Source organism: Pangasianodon hypophthalmus, chromosome 5 (genome assembly GCF_027358585.1).
Source record: "Pangasianodon hypophthalmus isolate fPanHyp1 chromosome 5, fPanHyp1.pri, whole genome shotgun sequence".
Taxonomy (NCBI): Eukaryota; Metazoa; Chordata; class Actinopteri; order Siluriformes; family Pangasiidae; genus Pangasianodon; species Pangasianodon hypophthalmus.
Genome location: NC_069714.1, coordinates 24741791 through 24768998, shown reverse-complemented (window position 1 = coordinate 24768998; position 27208 = coordinate 24741791). Strand labels below are relative to the sequence as shown.

At 37.8% G+C, this 27208-nt stretch overlaps 2 protein-coding genes across 4 annotated transcripts; both read right to left on the bottom strand.

The window, feature by feature from the left end:
- Window positions 1–215: 215 nt before the first annotated feature.
- ndufv3 (NADH:ubiquinone oxidoreductase subunit V3) lies at window positions 216–8827 on the bottom strand. Of its 2 annotated transcripts, none has more exons than XM_034304821.2 (4): window positions 8699–8827; window positions 5380–5485; window positions 3221–4324; window positions 216–553 (listed from the first exon to the last, which is right to left on the bottom strand). In XM_034304821.2, the coding sequence occupies exons 1-4, from the start codon at window positions 8741–8743 to the stop codon at window positions 381–383; spliced, it is 1428 nt and encodes a 475-aa protein (XP_034160712.2). In that variant the 5' UTR covers window positions 8744–8827; the 3' UTR covers window positions 216–380. The 2 variants fall into 2 exon arrangements, with proteins under 2 accessions (XP_034160712.2, XP_034160713.2); XM_034304822.2 differs by having other exon boundaries at window positions 5386–5485.
- Window positions 8828–11658: 2831 nt separating this feature from the next.
- Window positions 11659–24370, bottom strand: si:ch211-140m22.7 (uncharacterized protein LOC570370 homolog). 2 transcript variants are annotated; one of them, XM_053234086.1, is made up of 7 exons: window positions 24214–24370; window positions 23815–23900; window positions 21501–21600; window positions 17109–18725; window positions 13899–13962; window positions 13632–13756; window positions 11659–12043 (listed from the first exon to the last, which is right to left on the bottom strand). In XM_053234086.1, the coding sequence occupies exons 2-7, from the start codon at window positions 23857–23859 to the stop codon at window positions 12012–12014; spliced, it is 1983 nt and encodes a 660-aa protein (XP_053090061.1). In that variant the 5' UTR covers window positions 23860–23900; window positions 24214–24370; the 3' UTR covers window positions 11659–12011. The 2 variants fall into 2 exon arrangements, with proteins under 2 accessions (XP_053090061.1, XP_053090060.1); XM_053234085.1 differs by having other exon boundaries at window positions 23815–23881; window positions 24214–24369.
- Window positions 24371–27208: the final 2838 nt, after the last annotated feature.

The following is a 27208-nucleotide window of genomic DNA, read 5'->3' as shown; positions in this document are numbered from 1 at the left end:
GGTGGAGGAAGTAATATTTACCTTTTATGTCCATTTTCACAATCGCAAATCCTGCTGGTTAAAATAAAGTCCTTCCATAGATTCATGCCCCCAAATCCTGTTCTGTTTTACACTGTCTTCAAAGTACATTTGTTGAACTACACTGGAAAGATAAACTAGTAAAGCAGAATGTACATCAGCAACCTACATTGCCAACATTAACAAACTCGGAGTCATTTCGAAATAATTAATTAATATACTTTATTGGAATTACAAGCATTTCACCAGAAAGTTGCAACATGGTCAACCATCTGAAAGAAAAATTAGCACAAAGCAAAAGCAGTAGGACGTTAATTACTGTGGAGAACAGGAAGGAGATCACAGACCCCCCGAGGGAGAGATCAGTGCCTGGGTGAGGGTCTCCCCGTAGAGGGCTGGGGCAGACGGTGCTTGGCCATCTCCACATCCATGTCCACGAATGTGTACATGTTGTAACTGTGATGTTGTAGGTTCTTGTATGTGGTGTTGTCGAATGGCTCGGGCTCGGGCTCGGGTGCTGGGGCTGCGGCAGCTTCTACAAAAGGCAGACAAAAAACAGAGCAAAAATAAGATATGCAAAACTGATACTCATAAAAATAACACAACCACACAAATAATTCTCTTATTTAAAGACTTTACCATAGACCCTGATAAAACTCAACACATCAAATATTATACAACCATTTTGGTCCAGATTATGCACTCTTTAGCTATCATTTAGATTTTCTTTAAAATTTTGAGAAATGTAAAATTATATTTTTGCATGTTTATATATTACATGTTAGCAAAGTATGATGCTAACAGGATTAGACCTCTAGCTTGTTAGAAACAAAATGCATCCAACATTTGTCTTAACACTTTAATTACTTTTTACATCCTGACTTGAAAGGAACGTTTGATGGGAATATTCACACTTCTGCCAGCATTGTTTTACAGTAGTTACTTCTTACTCTTTTCCATGTCAGTCAATCCCAACTGCCCCCGCTTTGTCACATACATGAAACTGAAAGGAGCGTAAACGGCCCAAGGCTTCTCGTCTGATCTACAGACAACTGCCAGCTTCTTTCATTTTAGCTTAATTTAGTGATTTTCCATTTCATTCTCAATTATATAAATCAGTTAAAACATGTAGTGAATAAACGGGAATAGATTTATGGAAAAAAAAAAAGAGAGCGATAGGGATTGGTTTTGAATGGACTTTTCAGGGCTTTTTTTTTTTTTTTTTTTTTTTAAACATGTTAACCTCTAAAAAGTAACTCTGATCCATGCTAATGCTTGGCTATATGTTGGTTAAGAAGTGACGTGGCCGTTATATAAACGTGGACATAAATATTAAAACTTTTAAGATAGAATAAAAGAACAGAATGAAAAGGCAACAGAAGGTGGCGTGGTTGGTGAAGGGTGGGGCTGCATGTATCACTTAGAGCTGAAGGCATCGTATGATAATTAGATGCACAGGAAAAGAAAAGGTGAGAAATCAGCAAGAGGCGACTTCAACCAACACCATCCACTTGTGACGTCTGACACTGTGCCAGTAATTAACATAGGAATAACAACTTTATCTACAATTAACATTAACTGGCACAAGTTGCTTTAAAAGAGCTTTACCTTTAACATTTGAACATAAGCATGTGTTTAAAAAAGATACAACATATTAAATAAATAAATAAATAACAACTACAGTAACCCAAATACAGTTGAGGGCAAAGTTTGTATCCTCCAGATTTAGAAAAGGAAATGCAAAAGTGAAATAATACTGCGTTTGTGTGCATGTGTTTTACACTATTTGACCAGTTTGTTACTCGTGATAATGAAAGAACATCTGTGAAACCTAGCACTCTAAATATGTTGTTGCTGTAAATGAAATTTCCTTATACCACAACTCTCTTGAATCCTCGACTCTGGCCAAAAGGTGTTGATTAAATTTCTAAAACAGCAGCTCTGACAGTAGGTCAGGCTGCAAGACAAATGATATATTTTATGTTAATGTGCTTGTTAACTAACACAGAGGTTAGCATGGACAATGCAAATGTTGATATGGCGAAGTTTTTTGTGAGATGTTTATTTAGCATTTTTGGAAGGAGTCTCCAGTGTCATCCATTTGTTACAGTCAGAAGTAAACCTTTTGAATTAAGATTTCAACATGGGAAGGTCTTCCAGATGGAGAACTCTGCTGTTTTTGTCTTGCCTTATCAACTTCAAGAGAGAGACTTCATGTCAGGCCATATCACACCACCTCTGTACTTGATTATTTTCCCTACAAAAAGCACACCTTGATTTGTCCATAGAGTATACAAACTTTTGCACTCAACTATAAAACAAACAGTTGTCTGTCAAGATGTAAAAGAAAGAAAGAAAAGGAAACCGGAGAAATCACAGTGGAAGATAAGTCGATGTTTAAGTTATGTTTAAATGTTTAAGATATTTTTACATTTAAGAAAACAGTCCTTTTACATTTTAGGTCATTCTCAGGTACATAAAAGTTCAGTATATTAACAGTGTATCCATTCAGTGTATAATAAAACTGTATAAAAAGCCTCTGATTACAAACTGCTACTCCATAATGCAGTGCTTAACAGTGAAAACGTCGAAGATGAGAAAGACCCCAGCTATGTAAAAGGACTAGTAGACTTGAGGAACTCGACATGTACAGTACTGTATTGTTACAGTGAGAGGCATGGTGTGAAGAGAGTGTAACCAAGCTGCATTAAAAAAAAATCATCAGATGTAAACACCATGATAGCACTGGATAATCAGGTACAGAGGGAAAATAGTGTGTATGGATTTTAGACTAAAACTATGCATTATATAGAGAAAGGAAACCAAATCAGAACTTTCAGATTTTGAGGAGAAGGTCATTTTTAAGACTTTCAGCGCAACACTCATTCGTTCGCTCATTCATGCACGGAAATTGGACACAAGCACCCAGAGTCCTGAAAGGCAGACATGCTGGCATTAAAGAGGTGGAGTTATAATCTGTCAGGTAATAACGGTGCATTCTCATTCGATATAGACTGAACTGGTATTGTAAAGCAAAGAGAACTCTAGCAGGTGTCTCTGAGGGTACCAGGAATATAAATAGTAATTTGGGCCATTAGAAGGATGTTTGTATTTTCCAAATAATGAAAGAAAAAATGTGTCTATGTGGTTAGAAGCCCGCTCAGAGGAGTGAAAAGGATTTTAAGGGTGATGTAGTGTGTACCCTCTGGTGCAGCTGCTACTTCAGGTTCGGCTCTGACTTCTTCTGCATCAGTAATTACAGGAGCAGGGTCGACTAGCTCTTCAGCAGCAGCTACAGCTTCCGTCGTCTCTGGTGCAGCTTTGATTTCAACTTCGGGTTTAGATGCCACTTTGGTAGCAGGATCAAGGATGACTTCAGGCATGGGTTTGGCAGCTATGTCAGGGGCTCCTTCAGTGACAGGTTCAGGGATGGCTTCAGAAACTTTTGAAGACTTCACATCTACACTTGCTTCTTTTTCTAGTATAACCTCCGCTTGAGCTTTAACGCTCTCAGCAGTGCGTAAGACAGGAGCAGGGTCGACTATCTCTTCTGATGAGGCCGCTGCTGTGCTTGGAGCAGGCACTTCTTCAGATCTAGGTTCACTAGCTTCGGGGACTTCAGGTGCGACCTCAGGTGCGACCTCAGGTGCGACCTCAGGTGCAACCTCAGGTGCGACCTCAGGAACGGAAGGTTGTACACGTTTAGGAACAGCTCCGGTCTTCACGTCTGAAGCAGGCTCTTTACTCACGGCCGAGGGCATTTCTTCCTGTCCTGCTTTATCTTCAGTCTGGACCACTGGTTCAGTCATTTCAGTCTTGTCTGGTTTTTCATCATCAGAATCTGAGTCAGAATCTGAATCACTGGAAGAGGATGAGGAAGACGTAGCATCATCATCTTTCGGTGCAACTTCAGATTTTGGTGCCTCCACATCAGCGCTAGTTGGACTTGTTGCATCTTTTTCAGTAGCTGTTTCTGCAATTGGTGTAGCTTCTGCTGCTGCACCAAGATCACAGCTTTCAGGTTCGGCTTTGGCAGAATCGACCGATTCAGCTCGTTTGGCATCGGCAGTAGTGACATTTTCTTCAGTCAAAGACTCAGCTGAAACTTGAGGTGTTGAAAGAGTGGGTCCTGCACTAGCAGCACCCGCAGCCACTGCACTCTCACCTGTCACGGGATTCCCGCTTTGTTCATATTCACCAAGTGCAACACCTTGACTGAGAAATCCTGGAGTGGAAAGTCTAGTAGGGAAGGCAACAGTGGTCTTGTAGGCTAGCAGAGCAGCCCTCTCGTCAGAGGCCTCTAAGGCTGAGAAAACGGCAAATGGGATAAACATTGTGAGCTCTTTATGTTTGACACAATCATGAAACCTTGACTCCAGGAAGCAACATCCCTGCCAAGACCAATGTCGAGAGCAAAAACAGATCTACCATCCTATTTACACCACTGGACACAAAACATGCACTCTGTAATCTCAAATATAGTGTGGTTTTATTTTAAAGGAGCAGTTTGTAAGTTTTAGAGCCCTCTGCTGCCAATGAGGTGAATTGCAGTTGAAATGACAAAGCAGACTGACCCAACCCTGTCTGCTGAAACTACTTCTGCCTCACGAGTTGACTTTTATGAAAAAGGAATGGAAGTGAGCACCTCTGTTCCAGCTGTGGGCAGAACTTATGTTCAAACCAGAAAACCTTTTAAAAGAAACCTAAAATGAAAAAACAGTCTATGTCTGCTGGATGGTAACACTGCAAATCACACTATTTCTAATGTACCTTTGCAATTAAGTAATTACTAAATGTTTAGAAACACTTACAAATCACAAACTGCTCCTTTAAATTTTTACATTTATCCATATGGCAGCTCTTACATACAGTAATATAAGATCTGAAGTAAAATATCACTTGTGTGGGTGAGTAACCAGAAAATGTTACTGAAAATGAACTATATTATATCTTTTGTGCCATGAAAGCAAGTTCCAGTTTGAATAAAAATAAAGAAAATCATGAATTTATATGTCCTTTTGTGCTATTAATCTAAGCAGCCCAGTCAAGTTTTACAAGGCACAAATTAACATGAAGCAAGTAACTATTTTGCCATTTACTGAGTAGATAACTTATGTACCTTAAAATCAAAATATATAAATCCAACACATTACCTCTTTCTGCATGCTAAAGATGAATAAACATAATGGCTACATGCACTTATGTCTTATAAATCCATATGCAAGCCAAAAAACCAAAACACATCAGCGTGTTGATGTTAGGCAGCTGAAGCGCTGTATTAAAGATGCCAATGTAAAAAATATCTGAAACTGATTAACTGTTAATCAAGACAAAGCTGTGAAAGAAAAGTCATGCTCTTACTCTTACTTGAAGCTTTCTTTGCTGCTTTCTTGGGCTTCTCAGCTTTAGTGCAGAAAGCCGCAGTCAGTGGGGTTCTCAGAGAGCCCCAGCCATCCTGCTGGAGGCACTGAAGAAAAGACGGAAATAGGATTTATTCAGAGTACATTATTTACAGGTTTGAAGATTTGTAGGGAAAGTTTAGCCAGAAATAAAATTTACACAATTCTCTTCTGTTCACCAATTTAGCCCAATGGAGACTGTATATCTAAATTATCACAAATCAGTCTCTCTCTCTCACACACATATACATATACATACACACACTAATATATATTATATATATATATATATATGTGTGTGTGTGTATGTATGTGTGTATGTATGTATATACACACATTACCAGTCAAAGGTTTGGACACACCTCCTTCAGTGGTTTTTCTTTATTTTTATTATTTTCAACATTGTACATTAATACTGAAGACATTCAAACTATGAAAGAACACATATGGAATTATGTAGTAAACAAAAAACTGTTAAACAACCCAGAATATGTTTTATATTTTAGATTGTCCAAAGTAGCTACATTTAGCTTTGATGACAGCTTGGCACACTCATGGCATTCTCTCATCAGATTCACGAGGTAGTCACCTGGAATGGTTTTCAATTCACAGGTGTGCCTTGCCAAGAGTTAATTTGTGACATTTCTTGCCTTCTTAATGTGCTTTAGACCATCAGTTGTCTTGTGCAGAGGAAGGGTGGGTACAGAGTCAATAGCCCTATTAGTGCTAGTACAACTACTGTACAAATCCATATTATGGCAAGAAACACTCAGTTAAGTAAAGAAAAAAGGAAGTCCATCATTACTTTAAGAAATGAAGGTCAGTCAATCCAAAAAATCTCAAGAACTTTGAATGTATCCCCAAGTACAGTCGCCAAAACCATTAAACGCTATGGTGAAACTGGCTCTCATGAGGACCGTCCCAGGAAAGGAAGACCAAGAGCTACCTCTGCTGCAGAGAATAAGTTTATTAGAATTGCCAGCCTCAGAAACCGCTGATTTACAGCACCTCAGATTACAGCCCACAGAAATGCTTCTCGGCGTTCAAGTGGCAGACAAATTTCAACATCCACTGTTCAGAGGAGACTGCGTGAGTCAGGCCTTCATGGTCAAATTATGGCAAAGAAACCATTACTTCGGAAGAACAACAAGCAGAGCAGAAGAGACTTGCTTGGGCCAAGAAACACAAGGAATGGACATTAGATCTGTGGAAAACTGTCCCTTGGTCTGATGAGTCCAAATTTGAGATTTTTGCTTCTAACCGCTGTGTCTTTGTTAGACGTAGAGAGGGTGAACGGACGGTTCCTGAATGTGTGGTTCCCACTGTGAAGCATGGAGGAGGAGGTGTGATGGTATGGGGGTGCTTTGCTGGTGAAACTGTTGGTGACTTAGTCAAAATTGAGGGCACACTTAACCAGCATGGCTACAACAGCATTTTGCAGAGACATGCCATCCCAACTGGTTTGCACTTAGTGGGGCCATCATTTGTTTTCCAACAGGACAATAACCCCAAACACACCTCTAGGTTATGTAAGAGCTATTTGTCCAAGAAGGTGAGTGATGGAGTGCTGCATCAGATGACCTGGCCTCCACAATCACCCGATCTAAATCCAATTGAGATGGTTTGGGATGAGTTGGACCGGAGAGTGAAGGAAAAGCAGCCAACAAGTACTCAACACCTCTGGAAACTCCTTCAAGATTGTTGGAAAACCATTTCAGGTGACTACCTCATGAGGCTGACTGAGAGAATTCCAAGAGTGTGCAAAGCTGTCATCAAAGCAAAAGGTGGCTACTTTGAAGAATCGAAAATATAAAACATATTCTGGGTTATTTAACACGTTTTTGTTTACTACATAATTCCATACGTGTTCTTTCATAGTTTGGATGTCTTCAGTATTAATATACAATGTTGAAAACAATAAAAATAAATATAAAAAGAAAGAAAAACCATTGAAATGAACCACTGTCCAAACGTTTGACTGGTACTGTATATATATATATATATATATATATATATATATATATATATATATATATATATATACATACATACACACACACACTATATATATATATATATATATATATATATATATATATATATATATATATTACACACACACATATATAAAAGAGAGGCGATAAATTAAAGCAAAGGTGTCTTATTGGCCACCATAAGCCACCACAACAGCTTGAAAGCACCTTGGCATCGATTCTGCAAGTGTCTGAAACTGTATGGAAGAGATGAACACCATTCTTCCATAAGATATTCCCTTAGCTCGTGTTTTGATGATGCACTGTCTAACACGTCACTCTCAAATCTCCCGTAGGTGTTTATACTGGGTTGAGTGTGTAACGATTTAGACACGCCAAATTGGTAGCTATAAGCCTCTTTTTCTTGTATCTCTGTAATACCATAAGGAAGCACATTTCAGACACACAAACATATCTTGGCTGTTAGACTACTTTTAGAGTCTGAGGAGATTTGACAAAATTGTATTTCTGGTCAAAGTATTCCTTTAACAGTCAACTACTTGCACACAACTAGTCAAATTGACAAAATATGTCATGCAGATCTGAAAAAAGAAAAGAATAAACAAGTTGCATAGTGTTGTGGCACTATTACACTCTCTTTTAATTAGAAAGATGGATGGATGGATGGGTGGATAGGAAAGAAGGAAGGATGAATGACTACATAGATAGAAAAATAGGAAGGAAGAAAGGATGGATGAACAGACAGACAGACAGACAGACAGACAGATAGATAGATAGATAGATAGATAGATAGATAGATATTTTAATTCCAGAGGGAAATTCATAAAATGGCACTGTGATTAGACACATCCACAGTGTGAGTATTTTATGTTACATGGCCTTTAACAGATGCTGTTTAAACTACAGTTAATGTACTATATTGATTACAACAGCATGAGTGAGATTCATCATTATGTTTCCTAATCGTTAATGCGACAGCTACAGTTTAGGCATTTGGCCTGTGGGCGGTAAGAAGTAATTAGTAAAACAGCTTGTTCCCAATACAAAAACAGCTAAATAAATATTTAAACGAAATTGTTTATGAACAGTTCTGGTGTGTTTATTCTACAATATATCCTCTAACGAATTATGTAAGTCGCGTTATGAGGTTAATAAGGACGGTTTGTAGCCGACTTTTGGTTTTATTTCAAATTTAATTAAAAAACAACTGACACAATTGTGGATAAAACTGTCGCTGCATTAGGTGTACTTATGTCACACTTTGATCTATTACTTTATTAATTTTACCTTCAATGATCCGAGTCGTCCTAGCCTAAGCAGGGAGGTCGCCATCTTTGTGCTCCCGATATTATTGTACGTGCAGAAAAACGAACTTCATGTGAAGCGTTCCGGGAATCACAAAGATGATTTATTTCTTATTTCAGACGACGTTTTTTTCTATCGTCACCCAAAATCTAATGTTTTTTAATTTAATGGTTTTTACCACAACGGCTAAGACATTAAATTTACATTTACAAATGTCACTATAAGAAACAGAATATTAGTAATAGGAATATACACTCAGTGGCCACCACAGTAGGTAGACTATATATTATAGCTGAAATAATGGTACAGTTTATTAAATAAAAGTACCATGTAGGTGCACTATGTGCACATTTACAGACTGTAGTCAGACACTAACAAGTGAATCAAGTACAAAATGCCTTACTGTCAGATTGAGAAACAGTTGGTCACCTAAAATATCCAGCTAACACTTGTCCTGTGGTCAGAAACTGGGTTAGAAGAAGATTTACATATACTGTGCAGGGGGAAAAGATGAGTTAGTCTCTAACTGTACACTAACTCTAACTGAAAAATCCAGCTTGGCCTGACCAGCGACCAAGTTGCCAAAACACGGGCCGAGCTGGTCAAACTGGTAGACCATCTTTATCAACTAGTAAGTGCTGGAAGCGAGAAAGAGTTGCTGAATTTCTGTTACTAATACAACATTGTAGACAAGTTGTTTTAAGACAAGTATGCCCCTGTAAGGCAATTATACATTTTCAAACATTTATTAGTAATATGGAAGCTGGAAAATAACTTACCAGATGGCAAAGATGATGTATAGGCTTGACCAGTTCAGCCGTGTTTTGTCAGCTGTTAGCTTGTCAGACCAAGCCATATTTTTCAGCAGAAGGTGTGTGTATTAAAAAGAAAAGTCCACCCTGAAACACATACAATTTGTATTGATTTGTATTTATGCAATTCTGGTGTTAATTAGTTGGTTGGTGCTGTATATTCATTATCCCCATGTGAATTATTGGTTGTGTACCTGGCTGTCAGCATAGGGGGACATTGCAAACACAGTTACAATCGTGTTCCAGTTATCCCCAACATAAGGGACTGTGGTCATATTTTGCTGTAAACTCAGAAAAACAAAAGAGCAAGAGCTTCTTTTCTCACTCATCATTTTCCAGTGATGTTCAAAGTCATCCATCTATCATTTACTGTACCGCTTATCCTACACACGGTTGCAGGGAGCTTGGAGCCTTTCCCAGGGAACTCGGGGCACACCCCGGACAGGGTGCCAACCCATCACAGGGCACAATAACACACCCATTCACACACTGTGGACAATTTGGAAATGCCAATCAGCCTACAACACGTCTTTGGAGGAAACCAGAGTACCCAGTGGAAATCCCCGAAGCACGGGGAGAAAATGCAAGCTCCATGTACACAGAGCAGAGGCGGGATTCGAACTACTAACCTGTGAGGCAAACATGCTAACCACTAAGCCACCGTCCCGCCCATTCAAAGTCATTGAGAAATCAATCATTGACAGCATTGAATGCACTCCAGCTATATAACTCAGTTGCACTGAGTTATGGTCCGTTCACCTAGAGGTCACAACTTGTAATTCCTGCCAACCGCCAACCAGGAAAGCCAAAGAAAATGTCCCCTCAACTTGAAATTTCTACTCATCAACTTGGGGTAGTCTTCTCAACTCCTTCCCCACTTATGGAGTGACATCAAATTAACATGGCTTTGCACAGCATCAGAAATACTGTAAACAAAGTAGCACTTCTTACTTTTAAATGAGTTATGCTGTATATACAAGTATATGCTTTAGATCAATCAACATACAGAAATATTCGCTTGTTAAATCTATACATTGAATATACAGTTTGGGGAGGAAAATATACACCATTCATCACAGTTAGCTGGCTGGCTTGTTGCTAACAAAAGACAAACATGGAAGCATCCATGTTCTTTTTTACACTTTGCTTGTCACTTTGCATGTTCGCCGAGGTTGAAAACAATGTCATCCGGACCTGTGAATTACCACTTACAAGGCAAGTCGAATGCAACATAAATCTTCTGCACTATCAGCAGGTAGTCGAATGGCATTGTGTGTAATATAGGAAACCAAAGTGAAAATAGACCGACATGTTGATGTAAGAAGTTTAAACTAAAAGTCAACTCAGACTTTCACTACAAAATAAATCTTGGACACCACTGAAGATAATAATTATGAGAATTAATATGCAAGTGTTTCAGGATGGATTTTACCTTTAAGTGGCAAGCAAGTAACAAACTCAGCTGCACCTAATGCACTCATACCAGAACAATGCACACACTATTTCAGTGTCAATTCTGTGGTCCACCAACCAAATAATATCTGGTCAGTTGTGGTCCCTTTTCATTGATGGAAAGGGTAAAGTGTGTGCACAAATTGTTGCAACAGATGGGCTACAGTCAGTAACTGAATATACCTACAAAGTCATGTATATGGTCGATGTACTGTATCTGACAAAATGGACACTGAATATATTATTAATTTATAATAGAAGTATATATGCTAGGTGTACATACTAAAGTGGACACTAAGTGTATTGTATTCTAGGTCTATTGCTTTCAATTTAAAAAATATCTTGAAAAAGAATTAATCTATTCACAAATGTTAATAGTGGAGGCTCAACAGTTAAGGCTCTGGATTACTGAGCCCCTGAGCACGGCCCTTAACCGTCTCTGCTCTCGGGGCGCTGTATCATGGCTGACCCTGAGCTTCCTAACAAGCTGGGATATGCAAAGAAAATTTCACTGTGCTGTAATATATATATGACAAATAAAGACTTCTTCTTCTTCTTCTTAATATGAAGCAAATCTAAGGATCTGACCATTTCAGTGCACCTAAGGATCTATGGGAACCTTAAGCAAATCAAACTATTATTACACTAGTAATGAAAATGAAAGAAGAAAACTTTGGAGAACATCAGAAAAAATTTATTGTCCATGAATTTTAGAGATCCACAACCAGGTCAGACACACAGAAAAACAATACATACAGTACATGGATATATTTATTCATTTCTTCCTCTACTCATAGAAACCTAGAAAAATGCAGAAAATTACAGCGTGTAGATACATATAATTTTTCAGAGCTACTAAATAATGTCCTTCCAACCTGTAATTCAATACATGTAGAAATAGATGCTTTGCATCTGAATGATGAAAAGGTTTCACAGTCTCATAAAAATAAATGGCAAAAAAAGAGCAACCAAGGTCATTGTATTTGTCCCAGGCTGAGGCACGAGATGGAATAATGGTGTGAAAAGGTTGTTTACTTGGGAGACACTTCATCTAGCTTTGGTTCTGTAATAAAGAGAAAGACGTACATGATTAAAGTCATTAAAGTCTTACGTGTCAGATACTTGGCTCAGGCTTACTACTAAATTTAGAAACAGATTGTCACACTTGATCACTTGACTGGTAGCTTTGCGTTCATATTTATTTTACGCCTAGCTGATCCTCCTAAAAAATACAACCAATATGATTGCATCATTTAGTAAAGATGTAACGCACTTTATTAGCTCTTGTATTATGTAATTTAAAAATTTTAGGTGGATCATAGTGATCAGCATTGGTGGACCGTAATGAAGTACATGCATTTCATTACTGTACTGAAGTGTATGAGGAGCAAATGTAGAGGAGCAAAAGTATGAAGTCTGCAAAAATGAAATACTTCAATAAAGTACAGATACTTGAAAAAAGTACTTCAGTACAGTAATGAAATGCATGTACTTCGTTACTGTCCACCAATGCTGATCACTATGATCCACGTAAAATTACATGTTATAAATTACATAATAAAAAAGCTAATAAAGGATTATTTTAACTTCACAAGTTAAAATACACAAAAATATTTAGCTCAGAATGTCTTTATAGAGCTAAGTTTACAAGGGTAGCCTACTTGAATAAGAAGACAATTTATTTAAAATCCACGATTTCATAATTGACAGGTTCATTCACGTCCTGCATTAGACAGGTATACTCTTGTTTTGTTCTGCAGTCAGAGAGATCTCTAGAAATTGATCTTCAAAATAACAGAAATAAAATAAGTCAGCACTTAAATAACTAAATTAACATTCGACATATGTACAATAAAAAATTCAGGTACTTTTGTACTTCAGCTCAAGCCAAAATGTAAGTAGAAGATTTCTATTTTTATTCAAGTAACACTTTACCAAAGGTATCTCCTCTTTTACACAAGTACAGGATTTCTGTATTTTGTCCACCACTGGTGATAAGTAACACAAGCCCACATCACCTTAAGTGGAGATTTAACACATAACATGGTCATTAAAATGGCTGCTATTATTGCTATTAGTTTTAAATCATGTCTCCACATCCCAGCTGTCACTTATGTCTGCCTTTGCAACTACTGTATTCTGTTACAAATAAAAATAAAGACATAACATATACAAACATTTCACACACAGTAAATGCCATCCAAGTTTTGTATTTAGAGAATAAAAAACATGTTCTGGTTATAATTTCATATGTTATACTATTATAAGAGTTATAATATGCTTGCTAGGTTTGCGTGTGCTTAATCATTAACGTTTGCTCACTAGTTTACTCGCATGGTTGATCAGACTGTATGAGCTCATTCACGCGAGAACATAGTTTGAATAAAAGCTGAGTGAATGGGATGAGCAATTAGCTTGGGGCTATTGCGGCTAAATCTTATGTAAGGTTCACTCAGAATTAGGTCCACCTACTTTATACTGAAAGGGGAGAAATTCTGGTGAAGTAAACACCACAATAACACAATTTATTCATATGGTGTGTACGCAAACCACATGATCCTACAATCAATGTTTTTTTTGTGAGTGTCCATTTGCATAATACCAATACAGCAAAACTCAGTTATGGTAGTTATAATAAACCTTTGACCCACCAGGGAAATTAAACTCTGGGAATGATTCCAGGTCTCCACCACCATATAACCTTTGTAGTTTGGCGATTTCCTCAGCCAGGGCCTTGTGGTATTCGGGACCTGCATCAACTAGACCACCAGTTCCCCTGATGATACAGGAGGAAGCAGTTTTATACACACACACACTGACTGAACAATCACTGCCAAACAGCAGTGAAAAGTTCATTTACAGTTATTTTAATTCACAAATAATGTGATACTGAGTTCATATGGTTATAAAACACTTACGTGCTCACTGAGGAATAGCTGCGAATGGAATCCAAGAAGAGTTTCTGAATAGGGTCCAAAACAGCTAACAGCCAAAGAGAAAATAACAATTATCACATATTCTTACATACACAGGACAGTTCTTGCATATGCATACTGTATATCTCATATACATGATATACTGCATGTTCATGCCTTTGAATTTCAAAACAAACTTATTGAAGACTTAAGGCCTGATTCCCCAAAAGCCAGTATAGTTTAAAAACATTTAGAGAGTGACATTCAAGATTTTTCAAGCTTTTTCTCCAGATTTTTGGCTACTTTATTTTTGCTATATTTTAAAGAGGATTAACTGTATTGGAAAAAGTTTAATATGCAATAGGGAGCCTGCTTTATTATTGAAAATAAGGGAAAGTCAGTGGACATTGAAACTTAGTGCCCTGGTATATATTATTCTTACAGAACATCCATACTTAAACAAAAAAAAAAAAAAAGAATTCTAAATTTCTACACTTTTTCCAAGTCTTGAATGAGAATGGAATGAGATACAATTTAAATCCCACACTTTCCTTACTTTAACAACATAGCCAACTGCTTTACAGTGATATGTATAAGTTCTGTGCTATTGGCTGGAAGATCGAGAGTTCAAATCTCAGGGCTGCCAGAGAGTGTCAGAGACTGTCAAGCCTTTGAGCAAGGATGATGCAATAGATGTTGGATTGTATTCTGCTTATAAATAAATTTGGATAAAAGAAACATCTACAAAAGTACTGAAATGTACGAGATTTTCCTGCCTTTGGGGAAGCGCAGCCAGTTAATGTCATTTTCATCTTTCCCACATATACCTCCATATAGATGGAAAGAGGATAAATTATTGCTTATTGATATCATGCACAACTCCCCAGAAAGAACGGTGAGTCACAGCACGTCAAAGAGTGAGCAAAGAAGAAAGAGGACCAGTGTATTCTAAAACCAAAAACCTCCATATTAAATATTTTTGCATGTAGCATCAGATCCAAGATGATAAGCAACATGCAATATTTTGCAAACACATGAATTCGTTGCCATTTAAATCTTAACATTAGCTTTGACAAGAAAGGGAAAAAAAACTTAAAACTTTGGCACTAATGAATGAAAGGCCACTTAGCTTAACGTTACAAATGCAAAACAATAATGTGTGTATTTGTCAGTGTGAACAGTAATTTACAACTGCATTTGCAAGGACTGGCGATTGCAAAAATGAAAGCACAGAAACAAGCAGAACATAAATAGCAAGAAAAGAAAAGACAGGAAAGTTAGGAAGGTTAAAGAGTACCACATGTCATGAAGCAAACCTAAAGAGAAAACAAAACTAAAAAAGTAAAGCAGATAAGTGCAAGATTTGATGGAAGTCAGTGATCAAAGATGGATGCAGCGAGGATTCATGCATTGTGACCAAAGAATGAATGCAACACTGTAGTGAGAAATAGTGAGTTACAAGCAAACACCAATAAAGTAGAAGTACACATGCATGATGTGACTGGGACTGTGAATGTGACTGGGACTGACTAGACATATTCATCACCCAAGCCAGGACATGGGCAGAAGCACCGTCCACTGTTAGAAAAATGTCTTCTAGAAGAAACTAAGGTTGTTACAGTGTCACGGTTTCACGGTTAGTCACAGTGAATGATGAGATGGTTACCTCACCACTGACTGTTTCAATACACTGATTAAAATGCATTTCCATCTATTTTTTTTTTTTTTTGTCAGCACACCGCTTTTCCTCACAGCCACTCTCTAGTCTATTTCGTCTTATAATCACAACATGATAAATACTGACAGTGAGCCCCATTTATCAATCTGGACAAGAATGGATTTTTTTTTGTAAATTGTTCATAGGAGCATTGACACAAAAAAATTTGTTATTCATGAAAATCCCGTAATTATGGAAAACATTAATATCCTACTCATGCTCCTGGGTGTGTGTAAATTTACGCTGTTAAATAATACTTATTTTTATTAGTATAGATGGGAGTCAAAACCACTTTCACTTCTACCTCAGAGAAGGTCATTTTTGCCGTTTACTCGTCATTTCAGCTGTTTAAGCTTTACCTTTTATAGAGTTTTGTGGGCGTCACCAAATGCAAATGTACAAAAGGACATCTGCCATGCAGATAGGTGACTTACATTCATCAACACACGTATAGTGCGAATAAAATCTGAAACATTTGTAAACAAAATCTGAAACATTTGGCTTACGCAAACATTTACTAAAAGACTGATGAATGGGGCCCAATGTAAAAGATTTTATGGAAATGTCATTCTCAGAAATATCTTTTGGTAAATACTACATTACATTCTGTTGGGAAAGAGGTTTTTTGCCTTTTCTTTGGGATAAAGGCACTCCAGGAAGTGCTCTTTTCTCTCGTCTCCCACCAAAATCAAAACAAAATCAAGTACTGGCAAAGCTTAAAATGTAGAATGCTAAAATACACTGGTTTTAAAAAGTTTAAAAACACTTGTCTTGTAACTTAACTTGTGCAAAGCTTATATACATGTTATAGTCATGTGACCTGTTAAAGATCAAGTGCAACTTGAGCAGCCACATGCACTACAACGAGACATCGTCTACCAACATTATTTAACAGACATATGTCTGGAAATCCTTTCCTGCAGAAAGAACAACAATTCAGGGATTTGATCTTTTTGTTTCTATTTTGTTACATATGTAAAGATGTGCCAAGAGACGTTTGTACAAAGAATTCATAATAAATATTACCTTTACTTTTACATTTTAAATGGTCAGTTAATACTGTGGTACCGTGAAACTGTGATATTTGTAGACTAGGTTATCATGCCATGACAATTTCAAACCGTAACACCCCTTCATGTTCAAATACAGCACACAAATTATGAAATTATCTTTAAACCCTGGGTAGACGTAGGCTGCTGTCCAGAACATAGACTGTGTGTTAGAACACAGATTGTGAACACATCCCAATTCGAGTGGTTTCAGTCTACATAGCTGCAGTGACACTACTGAGCTGTGGTAGTACTGGTAATGCACAACTAAAAGTTTTATGTAAAGACAAGCATTTTTGTTTTTCAAATTTGGGTATCTAAGGTTAACCACTTTCAAGTTCTGTGTAGCAGTGCCTTAAATGAAGTAAAATATGCCTATTCATTTATAACAGAATCCAATAAGTATATAGAGAAGTAGTTAAGAGAGGTGGTGATGGTGGTATATACCCTCAGACGCTTCCACTTCGACAGGAGCTTCTGCTGCATCTGTGATCACAGTGGCAATATCTTCCTGCATTTCTGCAGGGGCAACTTCACTGATAACTTCAGCTACAGTTTCAGCAATCACTTCCACTACTTCAGCAACAGCTTCGACAGGGACAGTTTCTGCAATGACTTCAGTTACTGCTTCAGCAGCAGCTTCTATGACTGTCTCAACAACAGATTCTGTAACTGGGGAAGCATCAGTTTCTAGAGAAGGTGAAGCTGCAATTTCTGTGGGGGTTGTTTCAGCAGTAACCTCTGGGGCAACTTCTGTGGAGCCTGCTTCAGCTGCAACTTCTGGGGCAACTTCTGTAGGGGCTGCTTCTGTTGTAACTTCTGGGACAACTTCTGTAGGGGTCGCTTCTGCCATAACTTCAGGAGCAATTTCTGTGGGGGCTGTTTCAGCTGTAACTTCTGGGACAATGTCTGTGGGGGCTGCTTCAACTGCAGCCTCTGAGGCAACTGCAGTGGTGGTTGTTTCAGCTGTAACTTCTAGGGTAGCTTCTGGGGCAACTCCTGTGGTGGTTACTTCAGCTGTAACTTCTGGGGCAGCTTCTGTAGGGGCTGCATCAACTGCAGCTTCTGAGATAACTGCAGCAGGGGTTGCTTCAGCTGTAACTTCTGGAGCAACTTCTGTAGGGGCTGGATCAACTGCAGCTTCTGAGATAACTGCAGCAGCGGTTGCTTCAGCTGTAACTTCTGGAGCAACTTCTGTAGGGGCTGGATCAACTGCAGCTTCTGAGATAACTGCAGCAGGGGTTGCTTCAGCTGTAACTTCTGGAGCAACTTCTGTAGGGGCTGGATCAACTGCAGCTTCTGAGATAACTGCAGCAGGGGTTGCTTCAGCTGTAACTTCTGGAGCAACTTCTGTAGGGGCTGGATCAACTGCAGCTTCTGAGATAACTGCAGCAGGGGTTGCTTCAGCTGTAACTTCTGGAGCAAATTCTGCAGGAGCTGCCTGAGCTGTGACTTCTGCAGCAACTTCTTCAGGGACTGCTTCAAGGACAGGTGCAGTTTCAGTAAGAGGACCAACTTCTTCTGGGGTAGCTTCTGCAATGGGTATGGCTTCAGCTGCAGAAGCAGTGGCCGGGGTTTCTGCAACAGATGTGGTTTCAGCTACAGGGACAGCAGCTTCAGCAGTGGGTGCAACCTCAATAATGCATGCAGCACTTGGTGAAGTTTCTGCTGCAGGTAAAGTTTCACTCACAGCTTCAGTAACAGGGGAAGCGACTTCTGTTGCAGCTTCAGCAACAGGCGCAGCTTCGGCTATGACCTCTGCAACTGGTGCTACAGCTTCTACAGCCGGTTGAGCAGCAGCAACTTCAACGATAGGTGTGGTTTCCACTGCAGCTGGACAGACCTCTGCAACAGGTGAAGTTTCACTTAGTGCAGGGGCACTAATGGCTTCAGCAGTAGGGGCTTGCTTAGGAATGGCTGCAGCAGTTGCAGACACAGCTCCCGCAGCGGTGGCAGCAGCAGCAGCAGCAGCAGCGGGTGTTACAACCTCCTTGGCGACTCCTGGGTAGGATTTGTGTTGGATAAGTTTTTCTATATCAAAGTACGTTTTTGCTGTGGACTTTTCTGTGACAGAAAGGAATAAGGGCAAACATATAAAGATTTATTGAATATCTTCATGCCTTGCACTGTCTGGATTTGACCACTGAAAACCACTAGACAAGCAACTTATTTAATACCTTCAACAAAAAGTGATTAGCTAAAGTGTTGGTGCAATTTTTTAACAATACAAGAGAGATACATTATGCAAGGGTTGTCAATGTTTGCCATGAGTGTTTATGTCATGGTGACCAGGCTTGATTTCACACAAAAAATAAAAAACAATAAAAAAATTTTTTAAAAAACTATGGCTAAACCTGTAACTTGCTCTCCATACCCAGCCAACTCCAGCTCTGACAATGAGGCATAAGGATAAAATAATGTTCATTTTTTTCAATTTGAGTCTGTTTGGACCAAGAGTTCAGTAATCTTGATTGAGTGTGAAAACTATTTTCAACCCTGTGGTACAAACACTCCAGTGACCAGTAACCTCATGTGCAGACCAGGGGCTGGGTAGCATGTAATGTGATTGGTGGAACTGCCTATTTCAAGTCTAATAATGGTAGTAAAATGCATGCCAAAATGCATTAATCTAGAAAACAATCAAACATCAAATTTTCAGAATACTCTATAACCACGCATCTTTAACTGAAAAGTCTACACCTGAACTGATGATCAGTGTTGAGCAAAAGCAATTTAATAGTAAACAAAACATGACAAGACATGCTACTATAGAAAACTATTCGATGACAAAGTGGCGTGGCAACGTGAAGCAGTTACTATTACCACCCTAAAAGTGATTATTTATCTACAACAGCAAGTCCCGAAGTGTTTTATTCTTCTTATGCCTCAGCAATTTGCCAACAATTAATTTTTTTATTTATATATACTTTTATATATAATGTGATGGAACATTAAAAAACATCATGCAACTGTTAACTGATGGAAAAGTTGAAATTCTGGAAAGCAAGAAATCCATTATAAACTACATCAGGGGCAATGGCCAAAATATCAATTACTGAAAACAGTGGAATGTATATAATACAAAATATCTTGATAAAATAATCATACACTGAATGGTCATAAGGGAGAATAATAATTATATCAAAGTGTGATATCAGCATTAATCAGCAAGGACGATAGAGTCACACAGATCTTGTGATATTATATTTGATCTATTATTATAATCATACAGAGGATAGATCTTACACTGATCTCAAAAGCAATGAAAACCACAGGAATGAGGTATTGACCTTATCTTGACCTCCATGAGCCTTAATTTAGGTCTTAGGTTAGCTTCAAAGTGTCACCTTCTGGACAGATCACTGAAAAAATCAACACTGTGGTGCTAAAGGCTTTTCTGAAGATCATTTCCAATGAGTGACTGATCTGAGTGATTAAACCAGATTTGTCCTGCATTACCATTTCTTTCTTTATTCAGATGTTTTTTTTTATCAGCTGTTCAGAGAAAACTGGCAATATTCTTAGTCCTGGTGTTGGTTATAGATCATTCTGGTGATGTCAGATGGACAAGGCTTTCCACTCTTAGGAACACACATCGCAACCTAATACTATCTGAGCTATTCACAGGAGCTGCCTATGAACGGTATGTACAATAGACTGGTTTGTGGACATGGTATGCCATTTTAAGTGATCGTCATACTGTAGGACACATACAAACATCTATTTTTGGCATTGTACAACATAAGAGTCCCTGAATAAGGCCTATACATTATGTTCCTATTGTAGAATAATACTGCTTTGGTTTTCTTTCTTAAAAATGATCTCTTGGACCATGTTTTTGCAATATGTTAAACAATTTCATTAAATGAATAAAATTCTGCTCACAATCTTTAAAGCAATGTGCCACTATAATGCATTTCCCATTGTTGTAAAATGGTTTATGTGATCAGAGATAAAAATACTCATCTGACACAATTTTTCAGTGAAACCTCTTTAACCTAGATTTCCCTTAAAGTCTTTAATCAATTAGTTACCCAAAACAGGTCTTCAGCAGATCTTCATTTCTTTTCTTTGTATGGATTTTCCATTTCTTGTCTGTAAGGGATGTTTCCTCAAGCAACATGGTTGTAGGTTTTTGAATTTATGAAGCGAATCCATCTCCCGAACTATGCTAGATGATGCGAACCTAAATCAGCTGTTCATTTAGATTAAGACACAATTGCTATTTTATTTGCCAGGTTAATTAAAAATGCTGGTACCACCCTTCGAATATACTGTTTAACATGTACACTATATGGCCAAAAGTTTATGGGCACCTGACCATCACACCCATATGTGCTTCTTCCCCAAACTGTTGCCAGAAAGTTGGAAGCACACAATTGTACAGAATGTCGTTGTATGCTGTAGAATTACAGTTTCACTTCACTGGAACTAAGAGGCCCAAACCTGCTCCAGCATGACAATGTCCCTGTGCACAAAGCGAGCTCCATGAAGACATGGTCTGCCAAGGTTGGAGTGGAAGAACTCAAGTGTCGTGCACAGAGCCCTGACCTCAACCGCACTGAACACCTTCTCACCCAAAATCAGTGTCTGGTCTCACTAATCCTCTTGTGGCTGAATGAGCAAATCCCCACAGCCACGCTCCAAAATCTAGTGGAAAGCCTTCCCAGAAGAGTGGAGGTTTTTATAAGTGCAAAGGGGACTATATCTGGAATGGGATTTTCAACAAGCACATACGAGTTTGACGGTCAGGTGTCCACAAACTTTTGGCCTTATGTGTGATCCAACTGTTGTAAGCTCAAGACAAAAAGAATAAAACATTGTATTCTTTGTAATTACCTTTGCTGGACTTTTTGGACTTCTTGCCCTCCCCAGATTTTGAACTGAGAGCAACTGCTGGGGCTTTTTGTAATGCACTCAAGCTCTCTGCCTGCAGGGCCTAATAAAAGAAAGGAAATTAGCCACTGTACTGTATTCCAATTCATAACTCTGCACATTTTGTTGTTTTTGATCTGTATTCAAGCATGTCAGATTTGAAATGAAATGTGAATGAGATTAAAGTGAAGACAATCCGCTTTTACGTGAAATGCACTTATTTTGCACTTGAGTGAAAAAGTTTGCATCCCCATGGTTTTTGAGTGGGAAAAGTGGCAAATTTACCTCTGTTTTACAATTTATTAGCAAGTATTTCAAGAAGTTAAAGCTGAGGACAGACCAATCCCACCGTTTCCATTTTTGAAACAATACTGATAACAGATCCTTGATACTGGACTATACTCATATTGACATTCACCCACTCGCTACAAGCTTCTGTCACCAAATAATGTGAAACATTAGAGAGGTGAAAACACAAGTTATGCAACGCATTCAGGTGTGTTGTGTTAGTCAACATAACACATCGATGTCACATTAGACCTTGTCTAATACTGGTTCAGTGTTTCAAGCCAGTTTATTGTCCCTCAATCTGGTATCGGATTAGTGCATCTCTGTTGAAAATTAAACATGGATGTATACTGCAACAAGACGAACATTCCAACAGAACAAGAACCAAATGGAAAAAAAGGTTTTGGCATCAAGACCTGGTCTGTGGTGCTGTGTATCTGCATCAGGGCTAATATTGGTGTAAAATGGGATTTTCTGTTCCAATTCACTGAACGGTTTATGCCATGAAAGTGTGTGGTGCTGACTGACACAACACAACTGCCTTGAACAGAGGACACGGCTCATCTTAAATGATGTTGCCATCTCCTCTCTGATGTTTTCTGACATAAGGCTCTAATGTTTAAAGATCAGATCAGTATCAGGTATTGATGATACTTTCCTTCAGTATTGATATTGTATCTAAAATACAGAACGTGGGATCAACGTATTCCTCTGTTAGAAAATCAAGAGTTCTTCAGGTGTCTCTCTGGGGGAATCCTAAAACAGAGTGCTTTCCCATTTAGGAAACCAAAAAAAACCAAAAACAAAACAGAAGTGCACAAGTATTCACCCCCTTCAGCTTTCCCACATTGTGTAGTGTTACAACCTGGAACTAAATTAGACTTAATTGTGATTTTGTCATGATTGTACATAAAATAGCCCATAATATGGAAGTCAGGGAGAAATCAATATACTTTGCAAAATTATTTACAAATAAAAAAATTTAAAAGTTGTGATTGCATAAGTATTCACCCCCATCCTCTGCCGTGAAACCCCTAAATTAGTTCTGGCGTAGTGATGAGTTGCCATTAGTACTCACATAATTAATGCAATTAAAGTGTTGTCAATAAATATTTATATTAGATGTAGAAAAAAAATTTTTTTTTGAACTGTGATTATATCACTATTAATATCTTTACATACATTACTGGCCAATTTTATTATCTATAACAACAAAGAAATATACTGTTCATGCAACCTACCACACTACATATCTTGGCTGAAATAAATTTATTTCCTAATTTGCACTTTCCTAAGTATGTGCACTTAACCGTATACACACTTTTCACAGTACACCATGAGTGAAATTGACACGAAGCTGAGGAACACGTGGTCACGTGACCTGTGCTTGGACATTATGTACCAGCTATAGAGCACAGCATGTTCCTATAGGATCCAAACTTTGGTTTCTGGCATGGAAATGCATTAAATATAGCAACCTGAGTGCTATTCAGAGAGTTACATAACATCAGCTGAAACTATTCACTTCCCAGCTTTATGAATGAACACAATGTTCCTGCTATTAATGGATCATTATACTGTAGACTATAGTCAATGTATAGCTGATAGAAACAGAAACGTCTCTTTACTTAATATAACTTACAGACATAAGTCATGATGTGGTTAAAAATCTGAATTTTTGAGATCTTAATGTTATAAATCTCAGTTCAAGCCAGTTATATTAAAAAATCAAGGGCTCAAAGTGTTTTTTCCCTCAATAAGATTAGTTCAAGTGTAAGATAGAGTAAGATATGTTATGAGTATATTATGATCAATTTGATTTAAGTCACTCTTTTAGTTTGTTAAAGCAAATTATGGTGTACAAACTCATGCACTTATTGGTGCTTTTTTTTCTCACTATGCATCAAAATGTGTTCAGATTAAATGCAACAAAAATAAAAACAAAATTATTATTATTATTATTATTATTATTATTATTATTATTATTTACCTTTAGAGATCCCAGTCGTCCAATTCTGAGCAAGGAAGCCGCCATGTTTGCTCTTTAAACTCTCTTCCTGTGGAAAATAAACATGACTGTTGTAGTTTAATATCCTTCTCTGCAAAAGAAACTTTGAATAACGTGAAACTTTTGCATCTTGTTAAATCCGCAGCTGTAGTGTTTGCGTCTTATTTGTGTCAGTTCCAGCACTTCCCATGCCAGAGAACAGGATTCTGCAGATCACTAGTGAAATATATTCTGTAACTTTTAAACTGCATGCAGTATAGCATTTAACCCTGTTAAAAAAGTGGACTCATGGTCCCAATCTGCACTCTCTTCAGCTCATCTGTGTATGCTTTTTATACTACTGCTCTAATGGAGTTTAGTCTAGAGCATGAAAGTGTTTACCTTGCAAAATGAGGAGGGAAAAAAATCAAACCAGGTCAAAGCTTCAGCTGAAATCCCCCTAACAGAAGCTGAAGTCTTTTTTAAAAATGCTCAGATCAAATGCAGGAAAATTCAGAGCAAAGAGTTAACTCGACACGCCCCTGTGCCTGGAGTGCACCCACTGAGAAAACGCCCCCATCCTGCTTTACTCCACCCATCTTCCCTCATTTTCTCCTTCCTTTCCCCTTTCCCATGCTTTTTTATTTATTATTATTATTATTCAAGCAAAACTGCTCATGCAGTTCATTAATAATCCCCTCGGATCAGTCTTCTGCAATGCATACTGCCAGTCTGCTATTTATTTTAAAGAGAAGCACAATAATTTATATATGTAGGTGTTTATTTTAGTACATTAATACAACCCAGAGGCTGAGGTGCAGGGTTGCCAGATCGGTATGACAAGTGCAATCTAAAAAACTATACATAAATGTACTGCTGTTTTAAAACGCTCTTACCATACATATTTCTTGGCACCAAGGACCTAGTCTGGTCTCATACATGCCTAATAACATAAAATATTGTCATAAATAAAATATAGTTAGACTATAAGAATTAGACAAGTCCTTTGATACGCATCATATATTTATTGTAAAAGAAGATTTTGTTTTGTTTACATTTAAAACCATTACATTACCTTTTTACCAGTTCATTTATTCTACTATATTTTTTATTATAACCACTTTTCAGCATCTACTTTGCATCTACTTTGCATTAAAATATATATTTTGCTTAATTATTTGACTTGCAGAAGATGAATATAGTTTCTTTACACCACAGCACTGTTAAATTCTCAAATCTGATTTGTCAGACGATGTTGATTAATTTTCTAAAATGTGCTTTTTCCAATATTATAGCATTTCTGTAGTAACGACACATTCACATATTCTTGTATGGCAGATGTTCCATAATAATATAAGCCTAACTGATTTCAAACAGTGCTGCTCTTTAACGAAGACAACTGTATAATAAGGTGATGTTTATTTAACATTTATGGAAGGAGACTCCAATGTCAGAGCTTTGTAACAGTCAGCATGGTCCCCATCCACACAGATAAGGATATTTTGGTAAACATATTTATTCCCCTCCATTTTTCCATTTTCAAAAAGATTCCACATGAATATATTTTTTTTATATATCCACACCCACAGTGGGGATAATGGTAGCTCAGTGGTTAAGCCATTGACCTACTGATTAGAAGATCATGAGTCAAACCCCAGCACCGCCAAGCTACCACCGCTAGGCCCCCAAGCCCCCCACCCCCAGCTGATCCACTGTATAAATGAGATAAATGTAAATCACTCTGGATAAGGACATCTGCTAAATGCCTTAAAAATGTAAATGAAAACATAAGGACATTTTGAAACCACTTACATGATCATGCCGGCTACTTAGTTGGTAATATTATTTCATTCTATCTGTAGCTGTATTATTATACGTAGTCTTGATGAATGACTTGCAAGTAAAAAATTCAGATGACTCAAGAACAACATTAAGAGCATTAAAAACATATTGAGTGGTAGAGAAAGCAAAATGTGGAAAAATGGTCAAAAGCTCATTCTTCATCAACTGCTTTATCCTGGAAAACTGCTCTAAAATGAAAAATGACAAACAGAAGGATTCATATGTGTGAACTGGCAATGAGGTGGAACAATAGCTTAATGTTACACATGGGGCTTATCTAAAATCTCCATCAGCAGTGTGGTTTGTACCACCAGTCAGGGGTGCCTCCACATGAAGGTGTAATAATGCAATAAAACAAAATGAATGTTGTCAAATAAGACGTTACAGATTACAGAGTACCAGCCCGATCAGCAGTCCTCATAAACTGAGTCCTAGCACATTCATAACTCACACAAAACAGCACTGAGCATGTGCAGGTTAGTGCTGTGATGTCATCATTTCCATAAACAGGTTTTCCCACTCTACATGCAGACGTTTTGAAATTTTGAAAAAAGCTTTGTTTTCAGTGACCAAAAATACCACTGTCATGTGAATAGGAGGCCAAAATGCAGAGGAAAAAACTATGTTTTTAAAAAATATATATCCATATATGTGCAGATAGGGTCTAGGTTTTCCTCCATGGGAAAGTCTTCAGGACAGAAGACTTATACATTCTGGGGTTTTTCTTTTTCAAGAGAAGCGGGTGAGAGAACGACTGCTAATAGCTGCTATAATGTAGTCTAAGTGATAACTAATGTGTCTCACAGACAAACTTAAATGTAACTTTGAAAGGATCACATGCGCTATGTGACAGTTTTTAATAAATAAATTAACAAATTGCTGTGATACACGATGAATCAAACACTTTGGGATGTGCTGTTGTAGGAGAATAATCAGCTGTGGGGTGGTAAAAGTTTCCATCAGGCCACATTACATTAGACAGTCAATGATTATTTTCCTATAACAGCATGCCCCAAATGATATCAGTGCTTCTCAAAGTGTGGTCCAGGGACCCCAAGGGGTCTGTAAATCATAGCCAGAAACTTTGTGAGTTTTTTATTTTATTACAGTGGTGGAATTATTATAGTTATAATAATGTGTTCAGACCTAATGTGTTCTAGTAATAGAAACTTCAGGAATATTATTTGACATTGTTAAATAATGTTCATGAAAATAAGTCAGTACTAATCGGGGTTCATGAAACTTATTGTACAGTTAAATGGGTTTCTGGCTACAAAAAGTTTGAGAAGCCCTGCCTTCAATATAAACTCCCAACCGCCAATCAGAGTCTTCCGCTGAGAATTGGCAACCTGAGTGACGTTGTAAAGGCAGTGTTGTTTTCTTCACTGCGTTTTCGACAAAACCACGCCCACTTGTGCAGTCCGCTGCGCTCTGATTGGTCGGTGGTTCATTTGTTTGTTTATTTGCTTAGTCGCTCAAAAAAGTAGTGACAAAACATGTTGTATTTTTTAAAAAGCATCTATCAAAGTAAAATAAAGTGGTTTATCCCAGTGTA